This window comes from Pinus tabuliformis, chromosome 4_2 (genome assembly GCF_031772625.1).
Source record: "Pinus tabuliformis cultivar Carrire ecotype Pingquan chromosome 4_2, CPIR1, whole genome shotgun sequence".
Taxonomy (NCBI): Eukaryota; Viridiplantae; Streptophyta; class Pinopsida; order Pinales; family Pinaceae; genus Pinus; species Pinus tabuliformis.
The window spans coordinates 421,747,940-421,767,704 of NC_142304.1; the positions used below are offsets into that span (position 1 = coordinate 421,747,940).

The 19,765-nt window shown below is 39.5% G+C and overlaps 1 protein-coding gene across 2 annotated transcripts in view; it reads left to right on the plus strand.

Moving 5' to 3' along the window:
* Positions 1-19,765, plus strand: part of LOC149169744 (uncharacterized) — a 178,887-nt gene that overhangs the window by 81,366 nt on the left and 77,756 nt on the right. For both annotated transcript variants that reach the window (XM_089428791.1, XM_089428790.1), the window contains 2 exons: positions 7,655-8,332; positions 8,628-8,739. In XM_089428791.1, the coding sequence (XP_089284917.1) occupies positions 7,655-8,332; positions 8,628-8,739 (790 nt within the window). The remainder of the gene's footprint in view (positions 1-7,654; positions 8,333-8,627; positions 8,740-19,765) is intronic.

The following is a 19,765-nucleotide window of genomic DNA, read 5'->3' on the forward strand; positions in this document are numbered from 1 at the left end:
CATGTTACCTTGATTGATGTCAAGTATGTACCAGGATTGAAGAGAAACTTGGTGTCGATCACGATGCTGGAAGACAGAGGCTATGATGTAGTCTTCAGTAAGGGAAAGGTTTTCCTTAGACACATCATCACTAGATAGGTGAAGCAGATTGGTTCATGGGTCAAGAACTTGTATGCTCTTGAGGTTCAAGATGCATGCAAAGCCTTAAGCAGCAACGCAACTGATGGAGACTTGGTGGTTGAGAGGGAGGGTATATTACCTTTCAACATGCAGAGCCAGAAGAAGTCTCAGACGATTGTGGAGGAGCCATGATTGGTGCAGCAGCTTCAGGAGGTTGTGGAGCAGCCACAACAGGGGAAGCTGAATGAAGATCGAGTAGAGACATCTACTCATGCAGAGACCTCCAGTAGGGGGAAACTTCGAGCCAGGTGGGCTGAGGGATCACATGCAGCGATACCTCTAGGTAGGAGGTGGGGTGATATAGAGTGATCATTCCAAGGAGGAGGGGCAGGATCCTTGAGGTACCCAACCTCTTGGATGAGACCTTGCTACAGGAGCCCCGATGTGGAGTAGCAGGAACTGACTGATTGGGTAGAGACAGATGCGGATGGAGCGGCAGAGAGAGCGACAGTGCAGGGAATCCCAGGACAACGCATAGCTAGCAGGCTATAGCAATGCGAGAGGCACAAGTGTTTTGCACAGTGCTAGGTGGCACAGAGAGGTGTGCAATGGTGCGAGATGCATGGAGATGTTGCAGTAGCGCAGATGTCAGAGAGGGAGCACTTGTCAGCAGCAGGTAGAGCTTTAGCATCAGAGTATGTTCCTAGCCCAACAGAGTGGTTAGTTGGGAGTGTTTTTGTTCCAAGTGTTGTTGAGCAAGTGGACCGAGTAGATGTGTTGCATGCAGAACATTCCAGAGTTACAGGATCGGGTTCGAGAGGAAGCCTTTTTTGTTGAGAGGGAGTGTTGAAAAATGTGCAACAAGAAATGCTAAATTTAGAATGTGCTAAAATAGACCTGCTAAAAATAGCTTGTCTAAAAATAGCATGTCTAAAAATAACAGTTTGGCCAGTGAGGTCATTGGCCACATTGGGTGAGAGGTGAAATTGCTAAAAATAGAAAGTTTAAAAAATAGCATTTCTGGGTCCCTTCCTATTTATAGCAGTCCCTAGTCTATCTATAGGAAGTAAAATTAATTTTGGTCTTAACAACAGTTTAAAATATTAATTAATTAATCTCCATGAGTTAATTAATTATGAAAAATTAAACTTGAAGTCTTTGTGAGATCATGCAATTATTTTCTCCCTTGATTTAGGAATTTATCCCTTGATTAAAGGAGATAAGGTTTAGTTCTATAATGAGAGAATCAGTTGACTTAGTTCTAACTAGTCAAGTCTAGTTAGATTATTTTAACAAGTTGTTAAAATAATAAAATATAGTTTGTTAATGCTTGCATGCATGTGACAACTATTATTTTAGATAACTGAGAATTCACTCATGGATAATTGTTGCATGTCAGTTCTGTCAGAGACCCAGTTGAGATCAGATGTGGGACAATATACTATCAGATGCTTAACTATTTCTAGTAAGTAGTTTTTGCATGGTTGAGGAACTAGTGTTCTCAAGGAATACGTAGTTGGACCATTGGTTGTTTTTGGTATGTTGGAAATAATAGCATGTGCTTTTGCTATTATTTCCTAAGCAAACTACGTAAGGACCATAGGGGAAGCCTATATAAACAGAGCTTGGGTGGTTCATGAGACATATCTTCATATTTCATAGTTCATTGAGAACTGAATAGCTTGAGAGCTAATTCTTTTTGTATTGTGAAGAGGATTTCCACTTGATTGATAATACATGGTTGGAGTTTTATGCTGGTGCTTTCCCCTGGATATATCTTGTGTTATGTGTGATTATTTCTCTTGATCAGTTATGCATGTTTCTACTTGATGTTGCTCATGAATTCGATTATGCTTCCACTTAATGTTTTGTAGAAGTAGAACAAGTATTATGCTTTAGGACATTGCATATATCGGTTTGTTCTACAGGTGAAATTTCTACAATTTCCTAAGTCTAAACTTAGGAAAATAAAAATATTAATGTGTATTAATAAAATATGGGTGAGAAAGTTCTAAGTGACGAGGATCAAGCTAGTTCTAATCTTAGCCGTTGATTAGGGACTTAATCTCAGCCATTGAAGACTCAACAGGAAAAGTATAAGAGGAGGCTTGAGGGTCAGTTGGAGATACACCAAGTGATCAAAGAATTTGATTTTCTGGGGCGAGGTTTACTGAGGAGAGACGACGCAGGCCCTAGAAGGGCTGACGCAGAGGCCGAAGAGTTGATGCAAACGTAGAAGGCTGACGCAGGGGATGCATAAGCCTTAGAGGCTGATGCTGGGCCTCAGAGGCAGCGCTGGGGAGATTCTGTGGGGCAGACTGGGAGCAGATCAGTAGATTCTGACCCAGGAGAGGGTGACGCAGCTCCTGGAGGAGTGACGCAGTTCTAGAGCAGTGCTTGGAGCAGCTTTTGTTGTCCAGCATAAGGAACAACTGGAGTCGTTGTGGGGTTTGATCATCTGTTTGCTGATTTGCCGGAATATTTGTCTCCGGATAGAGGTACTACTACAGAGTATATTCTCTGTTGGGTGAGTTATTTTTGGCACCCTAGTTGTATTCACGAAATCTGCTTAATAATACAAACCCTCTATATGCTGCACCTGTTTTCCCGAATTGGGTTTTTTCGGGGACAATTGTCCAAAAATAACGGTGTCCCTTGTGTTATTGTCTCAGTTTATTTCAGTGCATGATCTGTATATTTGTGAATGCTGCAATATTGTTTACTTCAATGTTTATGTAATTAAATAACTTGTTAATGTAAAGAACAAGTAGGAGATTGTAAACCAGTAATTGCAATAGGGGTTTTTGATGTGTTAGATTCAAGAATTTTCACAGAAACAATCCACTACTGCCTAAAGTATGATAAGAGGAATGATGTCCACTTGATTGGATATACAAATTCCGACTAGGGAGGCAGTGAGCAGGATGGAAGAAGCACTACTGGAGGATGTTTTAGTTTGGGATCCTCCATGATCTCATGGATGAGTAGAAAGCAAGAATCAGTTGCTTTGAGTAGTGCTGAGGCTGAATATATTGCAGCCTGTGAAGTAAGCAGAGAAGCTGTTTGATTGAGGAAACTGTTGTCCAACTTGTTTGAAGGACCAATGGACTATACAGTGATACATTGTGACAATGCCAACTGTATAAGGTTGTCTGAAAACCCAATGTTTCATGGAAAGACAAAGCATATAAGCAACAAGTATCACTACATTCGAAATCTGGTGCAGGATGGTGTGTTGCAACTACAGTATATCTCCATTGATGAACAGGGAGTTGACATCTTGACAAATCTCTTCCTAATAAGAAGCTTGTGTATTTGAGAGACAAGCTTGGATTAGTTGATATATCCTCCCTAGTTGAGAGGTGTTAGTTTTTGGTAGTGTCGGAAGTGTTCTAGCCTTGAACATTGGTGGAGAGGCTAAGGCACATGAGTTCTAAAGAACCCATAAACCGTTTGGTGAAATTCCACCTGGATTGTATTTTATTAAAATAATTAATATTTTTAATGGAGTTCTTAAGTCTAAACTTAGGGAAATTAAAATATTAATGGGTATTAATCAAACTATGGGTGAAAATGATCTAGAAGGCGGATCAAGTCATGTTTTAATCTTAGCCGTTGATTAGAGACTTAATCTCAGCCGTTGAAGACTCAACAAGAAAAGTATAAGATGGAGGCTTGGGGTTCATTTGAAAACACACAAAGAGATTGAGGAAATCGATTTTTTGAGGTGAGAAGTTCTCAGGAGGAAAATCGATTGGGGAGATTTTGTAGCTGAGGCGCAGAGAGAATCCGGGAGAAGGACTTTTAGGAAAAAAGCAAAATAGAGAGGCAACATAGTAGCCGGGAGAGCTGACACAGAAAATCTATCTGTCATGCAGATTCTATATCTGTTGGAATAGCCGGGAGAGTTGACGTAGAGGCAGTGCAGTAGCATGGAGAGTTGAAGCAGAAAAGTTCCCTGTCACGCAGAATCCAGAACTGCCGGCAACTATCGGAACAATTGGGAGAGCTGATGCAGAGGGTAGAGAAGGTGACGCAGAGCCAATGCAGAAATAGGCGGGGTTAGCCAGTCTTGTGCCGGATCAGCCAGAATTTTGCCAGGTGAAGTGAGGTAAAACTCACTCAGATATTCTGCTAGTATTTTCTTTGTAAAGGATTGCTAGATGAGCATCCTAGCTTTGTATTCAGATATTTCTCCTGCATAATAATAAACCCTCAGATTGCTGCACTGGTTTTCCCGCATTGGGTTTTTTCGGGGACTATTGTGTCCAAAAATAAGTGTGTCCTATGTATCTTGTTCTTTGCTCTGTTTTCTGTTTCATGAGATCAAATATTTAAATAGTGTAGGCTGTAGAAGTAATTTGCTTTAGTATTCAGAAGAATAACTTGATGAATATAATTTAAAAATCAAGTAGGTGAAGTGGATTTAGATTTGCTGCGGTAGGGGTTCCTTCGAGTCCAGGAATTTTCACAAGAGGGAGAGGTAGACACATCATTCTTGTCTTCACTTAGGAAGAAAGAATGGAGGATTGTGTAAGCATCTGGCATTCGATACTCTTTGAGGATGAGGTAGGGCATCCAAGATAAGAGTAGTCGTAGAGGACCAATATTCTTTGAGGACTGGGAATCCAAGATAAGAATAGTCCTGGAAGGTCATACCCTGTGAACACTCGGGTGGGGTTTGTACCTTGAGAGACAATGATGGAGGTGTCTATAAATCATTGGTCTTGCCAGCATTGTGTTCTGATCTTGTGAAGAGATAGAGCTGTTAGTCAAGGCCTTGCTATGTGACAATGCTGGTTGATATGTGCTAAACAGATGAGTTAGCAATCCGACTCTTCTTATGAGATCTCTTTCGATTGAGAATGCCCATGTATCATTTATGAATACCTCCCTATTTAAGAGGGAGTGTTGAAAAATGTGTAACTAGGTCTGGTCTTCATAAATATGAAATGTACTTTTGATTCTTATATATTGTAAAATAAAAGAAAAATTATTATTGTTATTTTGAAGCATGGGTTTCATGCTTAAGGTATTTTATTTAAGAGGTCCAGCACCCATTGATTGCTTCTAGGGTTTGTCCTAGGTAAAGAAGTCAAAAGAGTCATTGTCATATGTTGATCCCATCGGACACATTGTAACTTGTAAAAAGAATTATTTTTGTATTTAAAAGTACAGAATACCCTCAGTTAGCTTGCCAACTAAGAAGTCGACCTATTTTAAGGAACCTCGGCCACCTTGAAGCCTATATAAAGGAAGGAACTCGACCTCCCTTGGATACATATTCACTTATGATCATCTAAGCGAAGAAGAAGAGCAAGAAGGCTAGCAAAGAAGAAGGATAAAGGAAGAAGTTTTTGGGCCAATTCTCTCTCACACGTGCGAAAAAGATCTTGGGTTTGTTGATGCAAGGTCGAAATTCTCAAGTTGCTAGAAGAAGATTGAAGTTGCTAGAAGAGGAGCCTATTAGGTCACTCTCTAGCCCTAGACAAGGAAGCAAGTCAAGCAAAGCTGTTGGGAGGCCTTGGAAGGTTAATTTTTGCTCACACGTGTGGATGCTGTAGCAGTTGCAGGGACCGAAAATTTCAGACCTGCAGTAGAGGACGAATATCTAAGCTGGGGGTCGAAGTTGTGTTATTGGAAGAGATTTGACTGGGTTTGAATTAAACAAAGGAAGCACATCATCAAGAAGGTTGGACTTGGTCTTGGAAGTGTATTGGTATTGGTCTAGAGGTCTTGGAATTCGTCAATTGAAGAATCTATAAGAAGAGAAGAGATTTACGGGTTTTCCTCTCAAGTGGAGAGGTTTTGGCCCTGGCTTGCAGCCTATACCTGTGTTTTTGTGTATTATTGTTCTTTTTGTTTTGGTAGCTGTTTGATGATAAGAACAAACATAATAATAAAAGAAGAGGCTAATAAGTAAGAACAAGTAAAAAAACATCGCAAGCAGTTATCAAGAATAGAGAATTCATCTTAACTATTGCCCTATAGATTTCTCAACAGTAGAGACAATTGCGGAAGGAACTGATTTGGTGGTTGGAGTAGGTCAATTTCTTTAGTCAAAGGGTCAAGTGTGTCTCAACATGATTTAATCTACTAGAGAAAGAGTTGACTGGGTTTCCCCCTTCTTAAGGGGTTTTTCCCTGTCCTTGTGCCTACATCTTGTGTCCCTGTTTTGATCTTCATTATCTGGCATTTGTTTTGATGAACATAATAAATTGAGAAGAAAAACTAATAAAAGTGAAAAACTATCACAAGAGAATGTCAAAGTTAAGAGAAATCAACTGGAAGAATCTAACTCACCTAATGCCCTAGATTTCTCAACAAGTTTGGTGTGTGGGGGGGGGGAGCACGGTTCCTGCATCACTCGGTAGAGGAAATCACTAGTTTATGTATCTGTTTTCATTGTAGATGACTCATGATGATGAGGTGCGTTTATTATATTTTTCTTTGATATTTTGAGACTGAGTTAGGACACAAGATTCGAGACATGATTTCTTATGAATCTTATATACAAGTTTCCTTTTAATATTTATGTGCAACTGCATTTATTTGATGTTGTGGATGCGTTAGATAATAAAAAATTGGAAAAAAGTGAATATTCCTGTAATTTTTGTTTTTGTTGTTGTTGTGTGTTTGTGTTTGCCGATTTTTACTGATGTTTTCCCAATTTTTATGATTTTTTCATTTTCCGACCCTTACCGATTTTGGCAACATTGATTCATCGTGATCCATCTCTTCAACACCATGCGAGGATATCACATCATCCAACTGTATCATCACCTATGAATTACCTACATTTATTAAAATATATCTTTGTATCTTGTGCAAGTGCATTTTAATATTTTATTACACGGGTCTGTAACATATTGCAACTAACTACTAAAGGTTTTGTGCATTTTAAAACAAGGAAATTTCAAGCTGCAGAGTCCATTGCAATGGCATATGTTTCTATGATAAACAATGGAGTCATCTGTTCAAATTTGCATCTCAAAAGTTGGTGTGCTTGATCTATCAATATATAAGTTCACGAGGAATTGTATGCTATAGTCAAAGGCAAGAATACCTGTATGGAAACTTCAAGTGCTTTTGTGCCTCATTCTATTGGTTCTTTACTAATATCTACGGATACAGTTTAAGACTTTTGATGTCAGCAAGTAACTTCTTGTTTCCTTTTCAAAGGGTACTGGTACGGAAACTTCAAGTGCTTTTGTGTGTCATTCTATTGGTTCTTTATTAATATCTATGGGTACATTTTAAGACTTTTGATGTCAGCGAGTAAATTCTTGTTTCCATTTCTAAGAGTACTGGTTTGGACACTTCAAACGCTTTTGTGTGTCATTCTAGTGGTTCTTTACTAATATCTATGGATACAGTTTAAGACTATTGATGTCAGCGTGTAACTTCTTGTTTCCATTTCTAAGAGTTCTCAAATATTTTTCATTGAGATCTTGTTTTCAATTTCAGCTACAGTAAAGTATGATATGCATATCTGTCTCTTGTTTTTTTGGCTTGTCCTTGTACTTGTTTTTAGGCTTCATTGGCTCGCCATATGTCAAAAGAAGGATTTGACACATGGATTCTGGAAGTCAGAGGTGCTGGATTGAGCAAAAGAGAAGGAGAGGCTACAGTAAATGAAACTTACATTAACGATGATGCTTCAGTCAAGTTGATGGAAACTATGATTGGCGATAACTCAAATGATTTCTTAGCCAGATCAGATCGGAATCTCACAAAAATTGACTTTCAAGTAGAATCTGGAAACATGAGGGCTAAAGAGGAGAAAATTGAAACAACCTGGGAAAAATCAGAATTGGCGGCCAGATTGTTGGAAACTTTTTTAAGATTGTCAGAAAAACTGACATTTCTTGTGAATGAAAGTCAATATAAGGTTATGTCTGCTAGATTAGTTGATCAGATATCAAAACTTCTGGAAGATGCTCAACTGTCGGAACGCTTCAATGAGATCAAAGGAAGACTTTTCAATCTCTTGTTGGAGAGGCAAAACTCTGCTATTACTGCACAATTTGTAGAAATGAGTGAGAGGCTAGTTAAGATGCTTGAGGAAGGTCAGCGTTCTGTTCCATCACAGATCGTTGATCTGCGTGAGCGCCTCATCTCAACAATAGATGATTTTCAGAAGCAGGTGGATCTGATTGTAAAATATGACTGGGACTTTGATAACTACTTAGAAGAGGACATTCCTGCAGTGGTGAGGTGACTTTTCTTTCAACTTGCTTAGATCTTAATTGCAGTGGTCCTTTCTGTATGACTTACTTTATTGTCATCCTCCTTTTAAGTTTTATCCCTGCACCTATTCAGTTTCTTGCTATAGGTATTGAAATATAGTTCCAAGGTATCTTTCTGATTCTTGTGATGCTTCTTTCATTGATTGTTACATGGAATTTCTCTGTCAAGTGTATGAATCATTTCCCAGCATTGACATGAACTCTAAATTGATTGACAATAAATATTTTAAATACCTGAAATTATAATGGATTGTGCAGATGGAATACGTTCGGAATCAGAGCAAGCCAAAGGATGGAAAATTATTTGCCATTGGTCATTCTATGGGAGGAATTTTGCTTTATGCACATCTGTCATCTTCTGCTAGGACAGGTTGAATGTTATAAGATGGAAGGATGGATGCATTTGCTTCAGTCTTCTATGCATTTCAAAACAAAGCTAACTGTCAATTTTTGAGCAATTGTTTTATTACTGGATTCATGAGAATAATAAAATTTTAGATTTGAATAAATGAATGCCATATTTTGCTAGTGCATGCTGTTTTACGGCTTTCCTAATTAGTTTGTATTGTTTGATGCCCATGTAATTTTACTAGTTAATGGTATTTTTTGAAAATGCATCATATGTTTCACTAAAAATCAATGTACATATACATCAATATTTTCACATCCAGCAGCCAAAGAGCCTTTGCACAAGGTTCACCTACCTGCTTTAAAAAGGAGAGATAGCTTGTCTTCTTTGGCTTCAACTTGAAGAGTCTAATCTGTACATTCTCTCAAGACAACTTTCCGAGCTGAAATCTGGATTGCTGGTTCTTATCAAAATGCAGAAATTTCTCCTAGGTTGAACTTAGAATTCATATCATGAAAAATTGCTAGACAATGTTGTCTCTCCATATGGAAAAGATGACTTTCAATTTTATCACATCCCACATACTCCAGCCTGCCTATTGGATCTTTGATTTGCCCCCAAACACACAACATACTGAGTGAATGTAAGAAGCAAAACGAACACTATATTCAGCAGCAATCCAAGCCCAAAGTGATCTGGCAACTTTACAATTCCACATTACATGTTTCGTGACAAACCACAAAACATCCATCCATAAATCCAATGCAATGTAACCGATCCTTATACCACTATGTTGTTACGAAGGCCAACTATCTAGTACTAAATGGATTCTGGGGAAAAATATAACATTTTTTAAAGTCACAAATGGCATTCTCATGCCAATCAACAGAGAAAGGATCAAGGACATACACAAAATGATGTACAGTATAATATCATACACATATACATTCAGGCAAATGGAGTGGACAGAGAAAGAGAGATATGGCAGCAAAATAGAACAATGTTGTATTACCACAATAATATGTACAATATCCACTAACTCTCTTCTCATTCAATATCTTTTCAGAGCTTTTTATAACTTTATAACCATCATGTATAGTTATAAAGCTGATTACAATAACTGTTGTTTCCAAAGGCATCTAACAATGGCTGTCGGAACCATCTAATTCATATATCCTACATCAATGATGATGGTCGTTGCATTTCCATTGATGGTCTTCAAATGATCAGGGCATGATGCCAATTGAATCAATCTAGCTGATATTGATGGGTATGCTACCACATGAAAATACACAGTTCATTTTTCATGCTTCAAAGAAGTCATTAGTCTTTTTTTTGTTATCTTAGGAGGACTCCTAAAGTCAATAGGAAGTGCATGAACAAGTGAACCCCTGTGCGAAGTTGAAGATCAAGCATAGTTGCAGATGATGAGAAGTGACTAGGAGGACACTTCAAGTGCGATTATGGTCTGGACTCTGGATAAACTTGCTACATCTTTTAGGGTTAGATCAAGTGAGGAAAGGTCTTGGGGGATGCATGAACCCCAAGGTAAAATCTAAGTACACCTAGATGAGGACACTAGCATGGATGAGAGTGAGAAATCATCCAATATACCATTCACATGACAAAATATTGTATCTCTACATAGTCGGAGGAGCTTCTACATGTTTTGATGTGTATTTTACTTTCGATGACCCCTTTTGGATTGACGATATGTTATTTAATGCATTTCTACATATTTAAAGGCATGTTCACCTTTGAGGAGGACTTTGGGGTAGGAACACATTGTTTGAGAATGTTTCACATAATTGGAGGCATATTTCACCTTTGAGGTCTTTGGGGGTAGGATACATGGTTTAAGGCATGTTTCACATATTCGAAGGCATATTTCACCATTAGGATGGTTAATATGGACCCTTTGGCATACTTTACAAGCAATATTGCACTCATCTAGAGGATTGTTCCACATCAATGTCATATATTGAGAGAATTTGCGGCATATAAATATGACATGTAGTTGGGTGGACCTTTCAAACCTTAGGTCATGGAAATATATTATAGGACAACTAGAAGAGGAATGCCCTCATGTGGAACACTCCAAGGCTAAGTTGCATGAAATGTGGAAACGTCTGGAAACTTATGAAATAGGAACACTTGGAAATGTGACCCCCCAAATGCAATATGTATGTTATGAACCTTGTGCCTTAAAATTGATAAGAAACCAATAATTATAGTCCTCTTCATGGGGAAACCTCCTTTTACAATGAATACAATGTACAAGATAATATTTCATGATCCTAAGACTAGGTCTCCTTCATATATATATATCTATAGGAGACAGGTGAAATTATAATAAAATGGTACCATGAAAGGTTCTAGCCGACCTCTTAATATAACAATTAAACTAATAATGAATGCTTATTAGGGCCTTAATATAAGGCCGAAGGGTCATAACATGCTCGGTCTATAAACCCCAGATCTCACAATTTCTTTTATTGCATATGCAATTCTTTTAATTCAAGAGTTGACATACAATAAGGCTTCCCGACAATAGGTTCTATTCCTGGTTTGAGTTCAATTTGCAATTTGTCTGCGTTTTAGGAACCAATCCGGCTAATTGGAGCTGAAAATGAACTCCTACTATGTTGAATAATACTTGAATCTAGCCTGTCTTTTACCATTTTCTCAATCTCACCTTTTTTTGATGAAGATATCTATAAGGCCTTTTATTAGGAGGAGTGCTTGCTTTTATTAATTCAATTTGATGTTCATGATCTTTAGATGGAGGTAGACTTTTGGGAATTTCTTGGAAGATCCTATAGTGCTTTTTCAAAGTGCCTTTTTAGTTCCTCGGTAATATTTTCATCTTCTTGCTTAACTTCCATAGAATATAGATAAACCACAATTACATTGCTACCCTTTTTTAGGAGCTTTTTTATTCTATGAGAGCTAATGGCTTGACAAGGTCTAGATTTTAACTCTTTGAGCTCATATTGAACTCCTTCCAATTCAAATCTCATGAATAATTCATTATAGTTTGTAGAAATTATACCCAATGTTCTCAACCATTGAATTCCTAGAACAACATCTACACCTCCAATTGGAATGGCATACATTGAGCTTTCCAATTTATTTTCACCCATACTCATTTTATTGTTGTGGCGTTTTCCCACAAAATCAATATTCCCTCCATTGGCAACTAAAACTTGAAAATTTGTCACTGGATATACAAACAATTGAGGCGCTCTGCATATCTTTTATCAATGAAGTTATGGATACTATTACTCACCAAAATGGGTAACCCCATAGGAGAAATTTTCTCCCATACTTCATATCCAATTGACCAACCATGCAGCGCCTGATAACCACCACTCGCCGATGACGTGCCATTATATCTCCACCACCCACATCAATCATATGCTTCTCACCCATCTGGCAAGAGCACATTGATGAAGGTGGGCTTCTGATCAAAAGGTACTTTATTCATTTTGCAATTGGGTGTTTATGCTTGTTTGTATTTGGGCATTTGATGTGGATTATGGGGTGACTTGGAAGAAAGAGGGCTTTTGACCATGATCTTGTTCCCTCACCTTAAATGGGGGGTTAATATTTGATCCTAGTCTAGTTGGATCTTTCCTAATGGCCTAATGGGTATAGGAGGGGCACTACTCAGGAACCTCTGATTGAGATAATGCTGTTTCTTCTATCCCTGTTCCATACTTACCATGTTCCATCTTACATTATAAGCCCATATTCCACCTCCACTCTTCGGCTTCAACTGACCATTGGTTCTTTAGGATTTGGCACCCATCCATCCTCATACCTAGGTTAGGCTTGAAACTTTGTTCTAGGAGGTTGATGTAGTTAAAAGAAAAGAAAAGAGCATATCATGGCCACAAAATAAAATAAAAGAGTATCAAAATGCAAGAGATGGCCAGGACATACACATTAGCATGTGGGCAGAAGCCTAGCATGAGCTCTATGTCACTCATTATAATCATCACCCGGTTCCTGAGCACATGTTGCTCCATTACATCATAAAAGAAACCATTGCATGTCCCAACCCAGATGAACAATGAAATGACTCATCCTAAATGGGTAATACAACTGCTATACATCATTTAAAGCAATCTCTAACCCTTTGAGCTATAAGCAGTAATACAAAGAAAAATCAAGCAAAAGTAAAAGGCACACAAGAGGGGTGGAAAAACAAAGGCCAAGTTGGTAACTCATGCATCCACGATTGCTCCCGCCTCACATCTATACCCTCGTGATGTGGATACCCATCATGTTGGTCCCTTTAACCATGGCACCTGGCCATTGTTAATTTTATATAACAATGGTATGTTTATGCTTTAACACAATTTACTTCAATGTTCCTTTAGCGACCCAATGACAATTTCCAATTATATCCAGTAGTAATCAATCATGTTGACAGTAAATGCAGATAGAACATAAAAAACATGTGCAAAAGACAAGCCAAGACAAGAGTACACAAGATTTGGCGGATGCCAGCGAAAAACCCCAATGTGGAGAAAACCCTTTGATCAAATCTTCTTATTATTATTCAATAGTTCAGCACAGAGAGAGAGAGAGTACATAGATCAAATTCACTTGCCCAATACATAGACAAAACAACCCTGTCAAAATCAACAGTCAACAACAGTCAACTGCAACCCTAACCAGAAAGTCAATGCTGGTCAAATCAACACCAAAACATCCTCCAAGCAGCTCGGTCAATAGTAGTCCAATTCGGCCTTCAAGGAGAGTCAAAGTCAGCTCAAAATAGTTTGGTCAAACCCAGTCAAAGGAGAGAGAAACACTGTTGTAATTTTCTGCGGTCAAATCTGAAGTCAATGCAGAAGTCAACACTGGTCAAACTGCCCAAAACATCTCGATTTTTGTGCCCAACAACTTGGCCTAGGAAAATCAAAATTCTACCCTGAAAACCAAAGTCAAAGAAGGTCAAATGAGCCCTGGTCAACGCTGGTCTGTTTCTCTGAAATTCGGCCTGCACTTAACCTTGAAATTTTCGGCCTCCTGCCACATGTGCAAAGAAGAGAGAGAGGTTGCCCAAGTTGTACGAACCAATCAAGAGAAGAGAGAGAGATGAAATGATGTGATGAGTGATGTCTAAATGAGGAGAGAGGTCTCTCCTATTTATACAATTCATTGAGGGTGAGGAGACATCCATTGGGCTTCTTGAACCTACATTTGACTGAGGTTGACCTTGACAATTTGTGCATGAGAGAGAATAAATTCAAAATTCCACTTCTGCTTGTCAGAATGAGATGATATTTATATCAAAATTGGATCTCTCGAAAAGAGGAATCCAATGTGATAATCATATCCATCATATGAGCTGTCCTAAGGTGGAATTTGGCCCTAGTTGCCAATTTTAACACTCCCTCTCAACTAGGGAGAATTCCACTTGCCAATCCATTTGTCATCATCATGCCATCCTGTCATCATGTACTATCTCTATCATCATTGCTATGCTTTGCACTGCTGAACCATGAAGTAATAATGAAGAAGAAGTGATCGAGAGTGAGTCATAAGACCTTACCACTCTCCACTGACAAAAGTCAGTCCTTGATCCCAAATCAAGTTGTTGAACACCATGCATCCTAGTCATAGGGAGTATGACAGTACACGATGCGTCCATCGGTAGTGCTATGGTCCCTAACCATCTTTTCCCAACTCATTGGCCAGATGAGAGGTACTTCCCATGAGTCCCGGACTCCATGGGTAGGATGTGTGCTGGGGCATCGGCAGGAGAAGGTGAACCACTCATCTTGCTCATATGCCATAGGATAAGGTGAACCACTCATCTTATGCATATGTCAATCGTAGGGGAAGGTGAACAACTCACCTTACATACATGTGTCCGCAATCGTAGGGGAAGGTGAACAACTCACCCTACATACATGTGTCCACAATCGTAGGGGAAGGTGAACCACTCACCCTATGGTTGCTCATAGCTCCAAGAAGTACCCCAAGTCCCTAGGAGCTCCCAGAGCTCAGTGTCCAACTCATACGGGACCCTCATAGGGGGTTGTTCCACGACTCCAAATCTTTCTCTGAAGGTTAAGAATTTGACCTTCCCCAAAGGCTTCGTGAGAATGTCTACGACCTGCTCATCCATCTTGATGTGTTGGAGCCTTATTGCTCCTCGTTGTACCATATCCCGGATAAAGTGGTACATGATATCAATGTGCTTGGAGTGGTCGTGGAACACGAGATTCTCTGATAAGCGAATCCCACTCTAGTTGTCACAAAAGATCACTATGGTATCTAGCACGTGCTCAAATAGTTCACTGAAGAGCTTCCTCAACTAAACAACTTCACAACAGGTCATACTCGCAGCAATGTATTCGGCCTCGGCGGTGCTTAAAGCAACTGGTTTTTGCTTCTTGCTCATCCAAGATATTGAAGCAGACCCCAAAGAGAAGCAACACCTAAACGTGCTCTTATGATCCACCACACTGCCAGCCCAGTCAGCATCTGAATATCCATGAAGCCTCAAGTTCTCGATAGTATATCTCAGTCCATATTGGATTGTGCCCCAGAGATATCTCAAGAGATCCTTAGCAACAATCCAATGAATGTGATGAGGCTCGACCATAAATTGACTCAACGTGTTCACAACGAAGCATATGTCAGGATGGGAATTCACCAAGAACATCAGGCCCCCCACAAGTTGACGATACTCAGAAGGATTCGCTAATCCGGGCCTAGCAGCACTTCCCCATAGCTTCTTGAAGTTGAGTTCCATCGGAGTAGATACGGACTTGCAATCCACCATCCCACATATCTCAAGTAACTTCACATTGTATTTTCTTTGAGAAAGAAAAATCTCACCTGGCTTTCGCCGGACCTCCAGTCCTAGGAAGTAGTGCATTAGTCCTAGGTCCTTCATCTCGAACTCGGAAGCCAACTCCTGTTGGACATTGGATAAATCAACGCTCCCCGTGTGTTCCGCGACATGGACTAATCACCTCTTGTGGATCCTTATCTTTGGCGATGCGATTGTTGACTAACACTTGCGGGTTTTGGTCTAATGATAATCGTGATTCCCAACAAGTGGCATCAGAGTGTAGGTCATGCGCTCGATACACACCCGACTTGCGTTGGGGGGGAGATTCTTGGACATTGGATAAACCAACGCTCCTCGTGTGTTTCGTGACGTGGACTAACTGCCTCTTTTGGATCCTTATCTCTCGTAATGCGATTGTTGACTAACACCTGCGGGTTTTGGTTTAACGACAATCGTGATTCCCAATAACTCCCTCTTGCATTGATGAATGAGAGGGTCATCACCTGTCAGAAAAAAGTCATCCACATAAAGGACCAAAATGAGAGGCTTGTCCTTTTCAACTTTGAAGTATAGGTTCGGGTCAACATCACTTCTTGTAAATCCCAACTTCATAAGATAGCTATCAATCCTCTCATACCAAGCCCTGAGGGCTTGTTTCAACCCGTAGAGGGCTTTCTTCAACCTGCATACATGTGTCTTGGATCTTGAACTTCGAACCCCTTGGGTTGTTCTACATAGGCTTCGTCCTTAAGTGAGCCATGCAAGAAGGCAGTTTTGACATCCATTTGGTGTAGGCTCCATCCTTGCGAGGCAACAAGGGCTATGATTGAACAGAGGGTGGTATATCGGGCAACCAGAGCAAATATCTCATTGTAGTCTACTCCTTCCTTTTGAGAGAAGCCTTGAGCAATGAATCTGGCCTTGAGCTTTTCAACACTCTCATCAACTCCATGTTTGATTTTGTAAAGCCATTTTGAAGTGACCACTGACCTGTCCTAGGGTCTAGGAGCCACATCTAAAACATCATTCTTCATGATCGACTCATACTTCTCGCTCATCGCATTCTTCCAAACTTGGTGTTTCACGACTTCTTTGAATGTACAAGGTTCAGATTGGACAATGGTACTCATGGCAGCTAAGTACCCTTGGTACCCGTTCGACTTCTTGCTTTCACGAAATGCCCCCCTCGGTGCAATATGTTTCTCAGCATCTTCAAGAGTGTCTTTGAGCCACAAAGGTCTTTTTCTTGAAGTAGAAGGCTCACTAGGAAGTGGATCAATGTGATCCATCAGACCTTCAACATTGGGCATCGGGTCATCAGTCGGAGGTTCATCCTGCTTTCCTGCATCATCATCATTGTCCTTTCTAAGGATAGGAAGATCTCATACTTTCCTAAGGGCAGATTTTTCATCGAAAATGACATCATGACTTATTTCCACTTCCCTTTGACTAGGCACATAGATTCTATATGCCTTCGAAGTTTCACTGTAGCCCACAAACGTTCCTTTCTTCCCAGATGTATCTAGCTTGTTTCTTTTCTCTTTCGGCACATGAAAATATACGGGACAACCAAAAATTCTAAAATGAGAAACATCAAGTTTCTTACTGGTGAATACTTCTTCGGGTGTCTTGAAGTCCAATGCTTGATGTGGGCATGTGTTTTGAACATACACAGCAGTGTTGGCAACTTCTCCCCATAAGAACTTTGGTAGTCCTTGTCATGAAGCATGGCATGGATGGCTTCTATGATAGTTCGATTCTTCCTTTCAAAAACTCCATTTTTCTCAGGATTATATGTAGTAGTGGTCTCCCTCTTAATCCCAACTTCTCTACAATAGTCAATGAATTCATTTGATTCATACTCGGTCCTATTATTAGTCCTCAATATTTTGATTTTTCTCCCTGTTTGATTCTCGACCAAGGTTTTGAAAGAGCGGAACCATTTGAACACTTCGCCCTTTTTCTTGAAGAAATAGATCCATGTTTTGCGAGAGAAGTCATCCACAAAAATTGCATAGTACAAATATCCACCCAAAGATGTCATGGACAACATACCTGATATATCAAAATGGACCAATTGAAGAATATCGGTAGTTTGATGTTGACTTGAGGGGTATGGTCCCCTTGTATGTTTTCCAGTTGCACAACCCTGACACACACCTTCATGATCTAAGTTGAATTCGGGCATACCTATGACCATCTTCCTTACATTAGGTAAGGCCTTGTAGTGAAGGTGAGAAAGTATTCGGTGCCATAATTTGGATTGAAGAGAAGTTTCACAAGTAATTGCTCTCAATGGACTTCTTTCAACCTGATAAAGACCTTCAACCATGAATCTAAGAGTGAATGCATCTCTCGGGTTCCTTTGCCAAACATCAACCTTCCCATCAATGAATGTCACCTTGAAACCTTTATCTTCCATCACAGAAATAGAGACGAGGTTCTTTTTGAGATCAGGTACATACAACACTTCTTGAAAATGAAGGGTTTGACCTTGATTTAAGTGAAGAGTAATAGTCCCAATTCCTTTCACGGGATAAGTGGCATTATCCCCAAGTATAATCTCCATATTTGTCTTCTTTTCAATCAAGTTTGAGAGAGCCTCTTGTACCTAGTGAAGTGCCTTGAGGCACCACTATCAATCAATCAATGATCCAATGTATCTGGAGGGGAGGCGCTAGTGAGGGCATAAATAAGATAAAATTCTTTTTGCTTTACAACATTAACTTCTTCATACCTGGAGTTTCTCAACTTGTTGGGAGGATGACCATTTCCATTTCAAGTAGCGGGAGCATTACACTTTCATTTGTTGTTGAACTTGTTGTTCCTTTGATTGCCATTGCCTTCAAAGTTGGTGTTATTGTTGTCATCATCTCTTAGAGTATCCTTCTTGTGAGGACACTCTCTAGCGAAGTGGCCAAATCTGTTGCAATTGAAGCATCTTCCTTTCCTTCCTTCTTTGAATCCTGACTTGAACCCTTGACCTTGTCTTCTTGGACTAGCATTGTTCTTCCTCTTAGTATGAGCAGAGAAGGTGGTAGGATTGTTTCCATTTGAGAGCTTGTCTCTTTCTATCATTCTTATTTCTTCTTGAGTGCATCTAGCCAATAATTCATCAAATCCCAGAATCCTGTCATTGTTGAGGATGGTAGTGTTAAAATCATCCCATTCACTTGTAAGGCCTCCAAGTGCAATAAGAGTGAGCAGCCTGTCACCAATGATTTCTACAATAGATAGGAGATCATTCTTGATTTCGGTAATCCTCATGAAGTGGGATTGAATGGATTCTCCTCTATCCATCTTGATGTCTTTCGACTTGTTCTTGAGAAAGAGAACTTGATTTGCATTATTTACTTTGAACATCCCAACCAACTTGTCATACATCTCCTTAGATGTTAACAAATCAGAAATATAGGCAACCAAAGGCTTGTGAATAGAATCAACAATAATTTTCTTAGCTTTAACCTCACCTTTCTTGTACTTTGTTTGTGCAGCTGCGGATGGATTTGAAGGAGGCTCCACTACTCTTCCTTTGACATAGTCCATGTCATCATTTTCTTCCGAAGTCAAATGCAGAGACATCTTTCATGCATGATAGTCGAATTTGTCCTGAAGATTGTCCTCGGATTTGAAGTAAGATGTAGTTGTAATTGGGACTAGTTCCAAGTTTTTGTCCAACAACTTCCCTTAGTGAATTCTTTTCCTCACTTTGATCCCATGTTAATTTTAGATAACAATGGTATGTTCTATGCTTTAGCACAATTTACTTCAATGTTCCTTTTGCAGCCACAATTTCCAATTATATCCAGTAGCAATTACATTAACTTAATCACATTGACTATAAATGCAGATAGAACATAAAAACCATTTGCAAAAGACAATCCAAGACAAGAGGACACAAGATTTGGCAGATGCCAGGGAAAAACCCCAATGTGGGGAAAACCCTTTGATCAAATCTTTTTCTTATTATTCAATAATTCAACAGAGAGAGAGAGTACATAGATCAAATTCACTTGCCCAATACATAGACTAAACAACCCTGTCAAAATCAACAGTCAACAACATTCACCTGCAACCCTAACCAGAAAGTCAATGCTGGTCAAATCAGCACCAAAACATCCTCCAAGCAGCTTGGTCAACAACAGTCCAATTTGGCCTTCAAGGAGAGTCAAAGTCGGCCCAAAACAGTTCGTTCAAACCTAATCAAAGGAGCGAGAAACATTGTTGTAA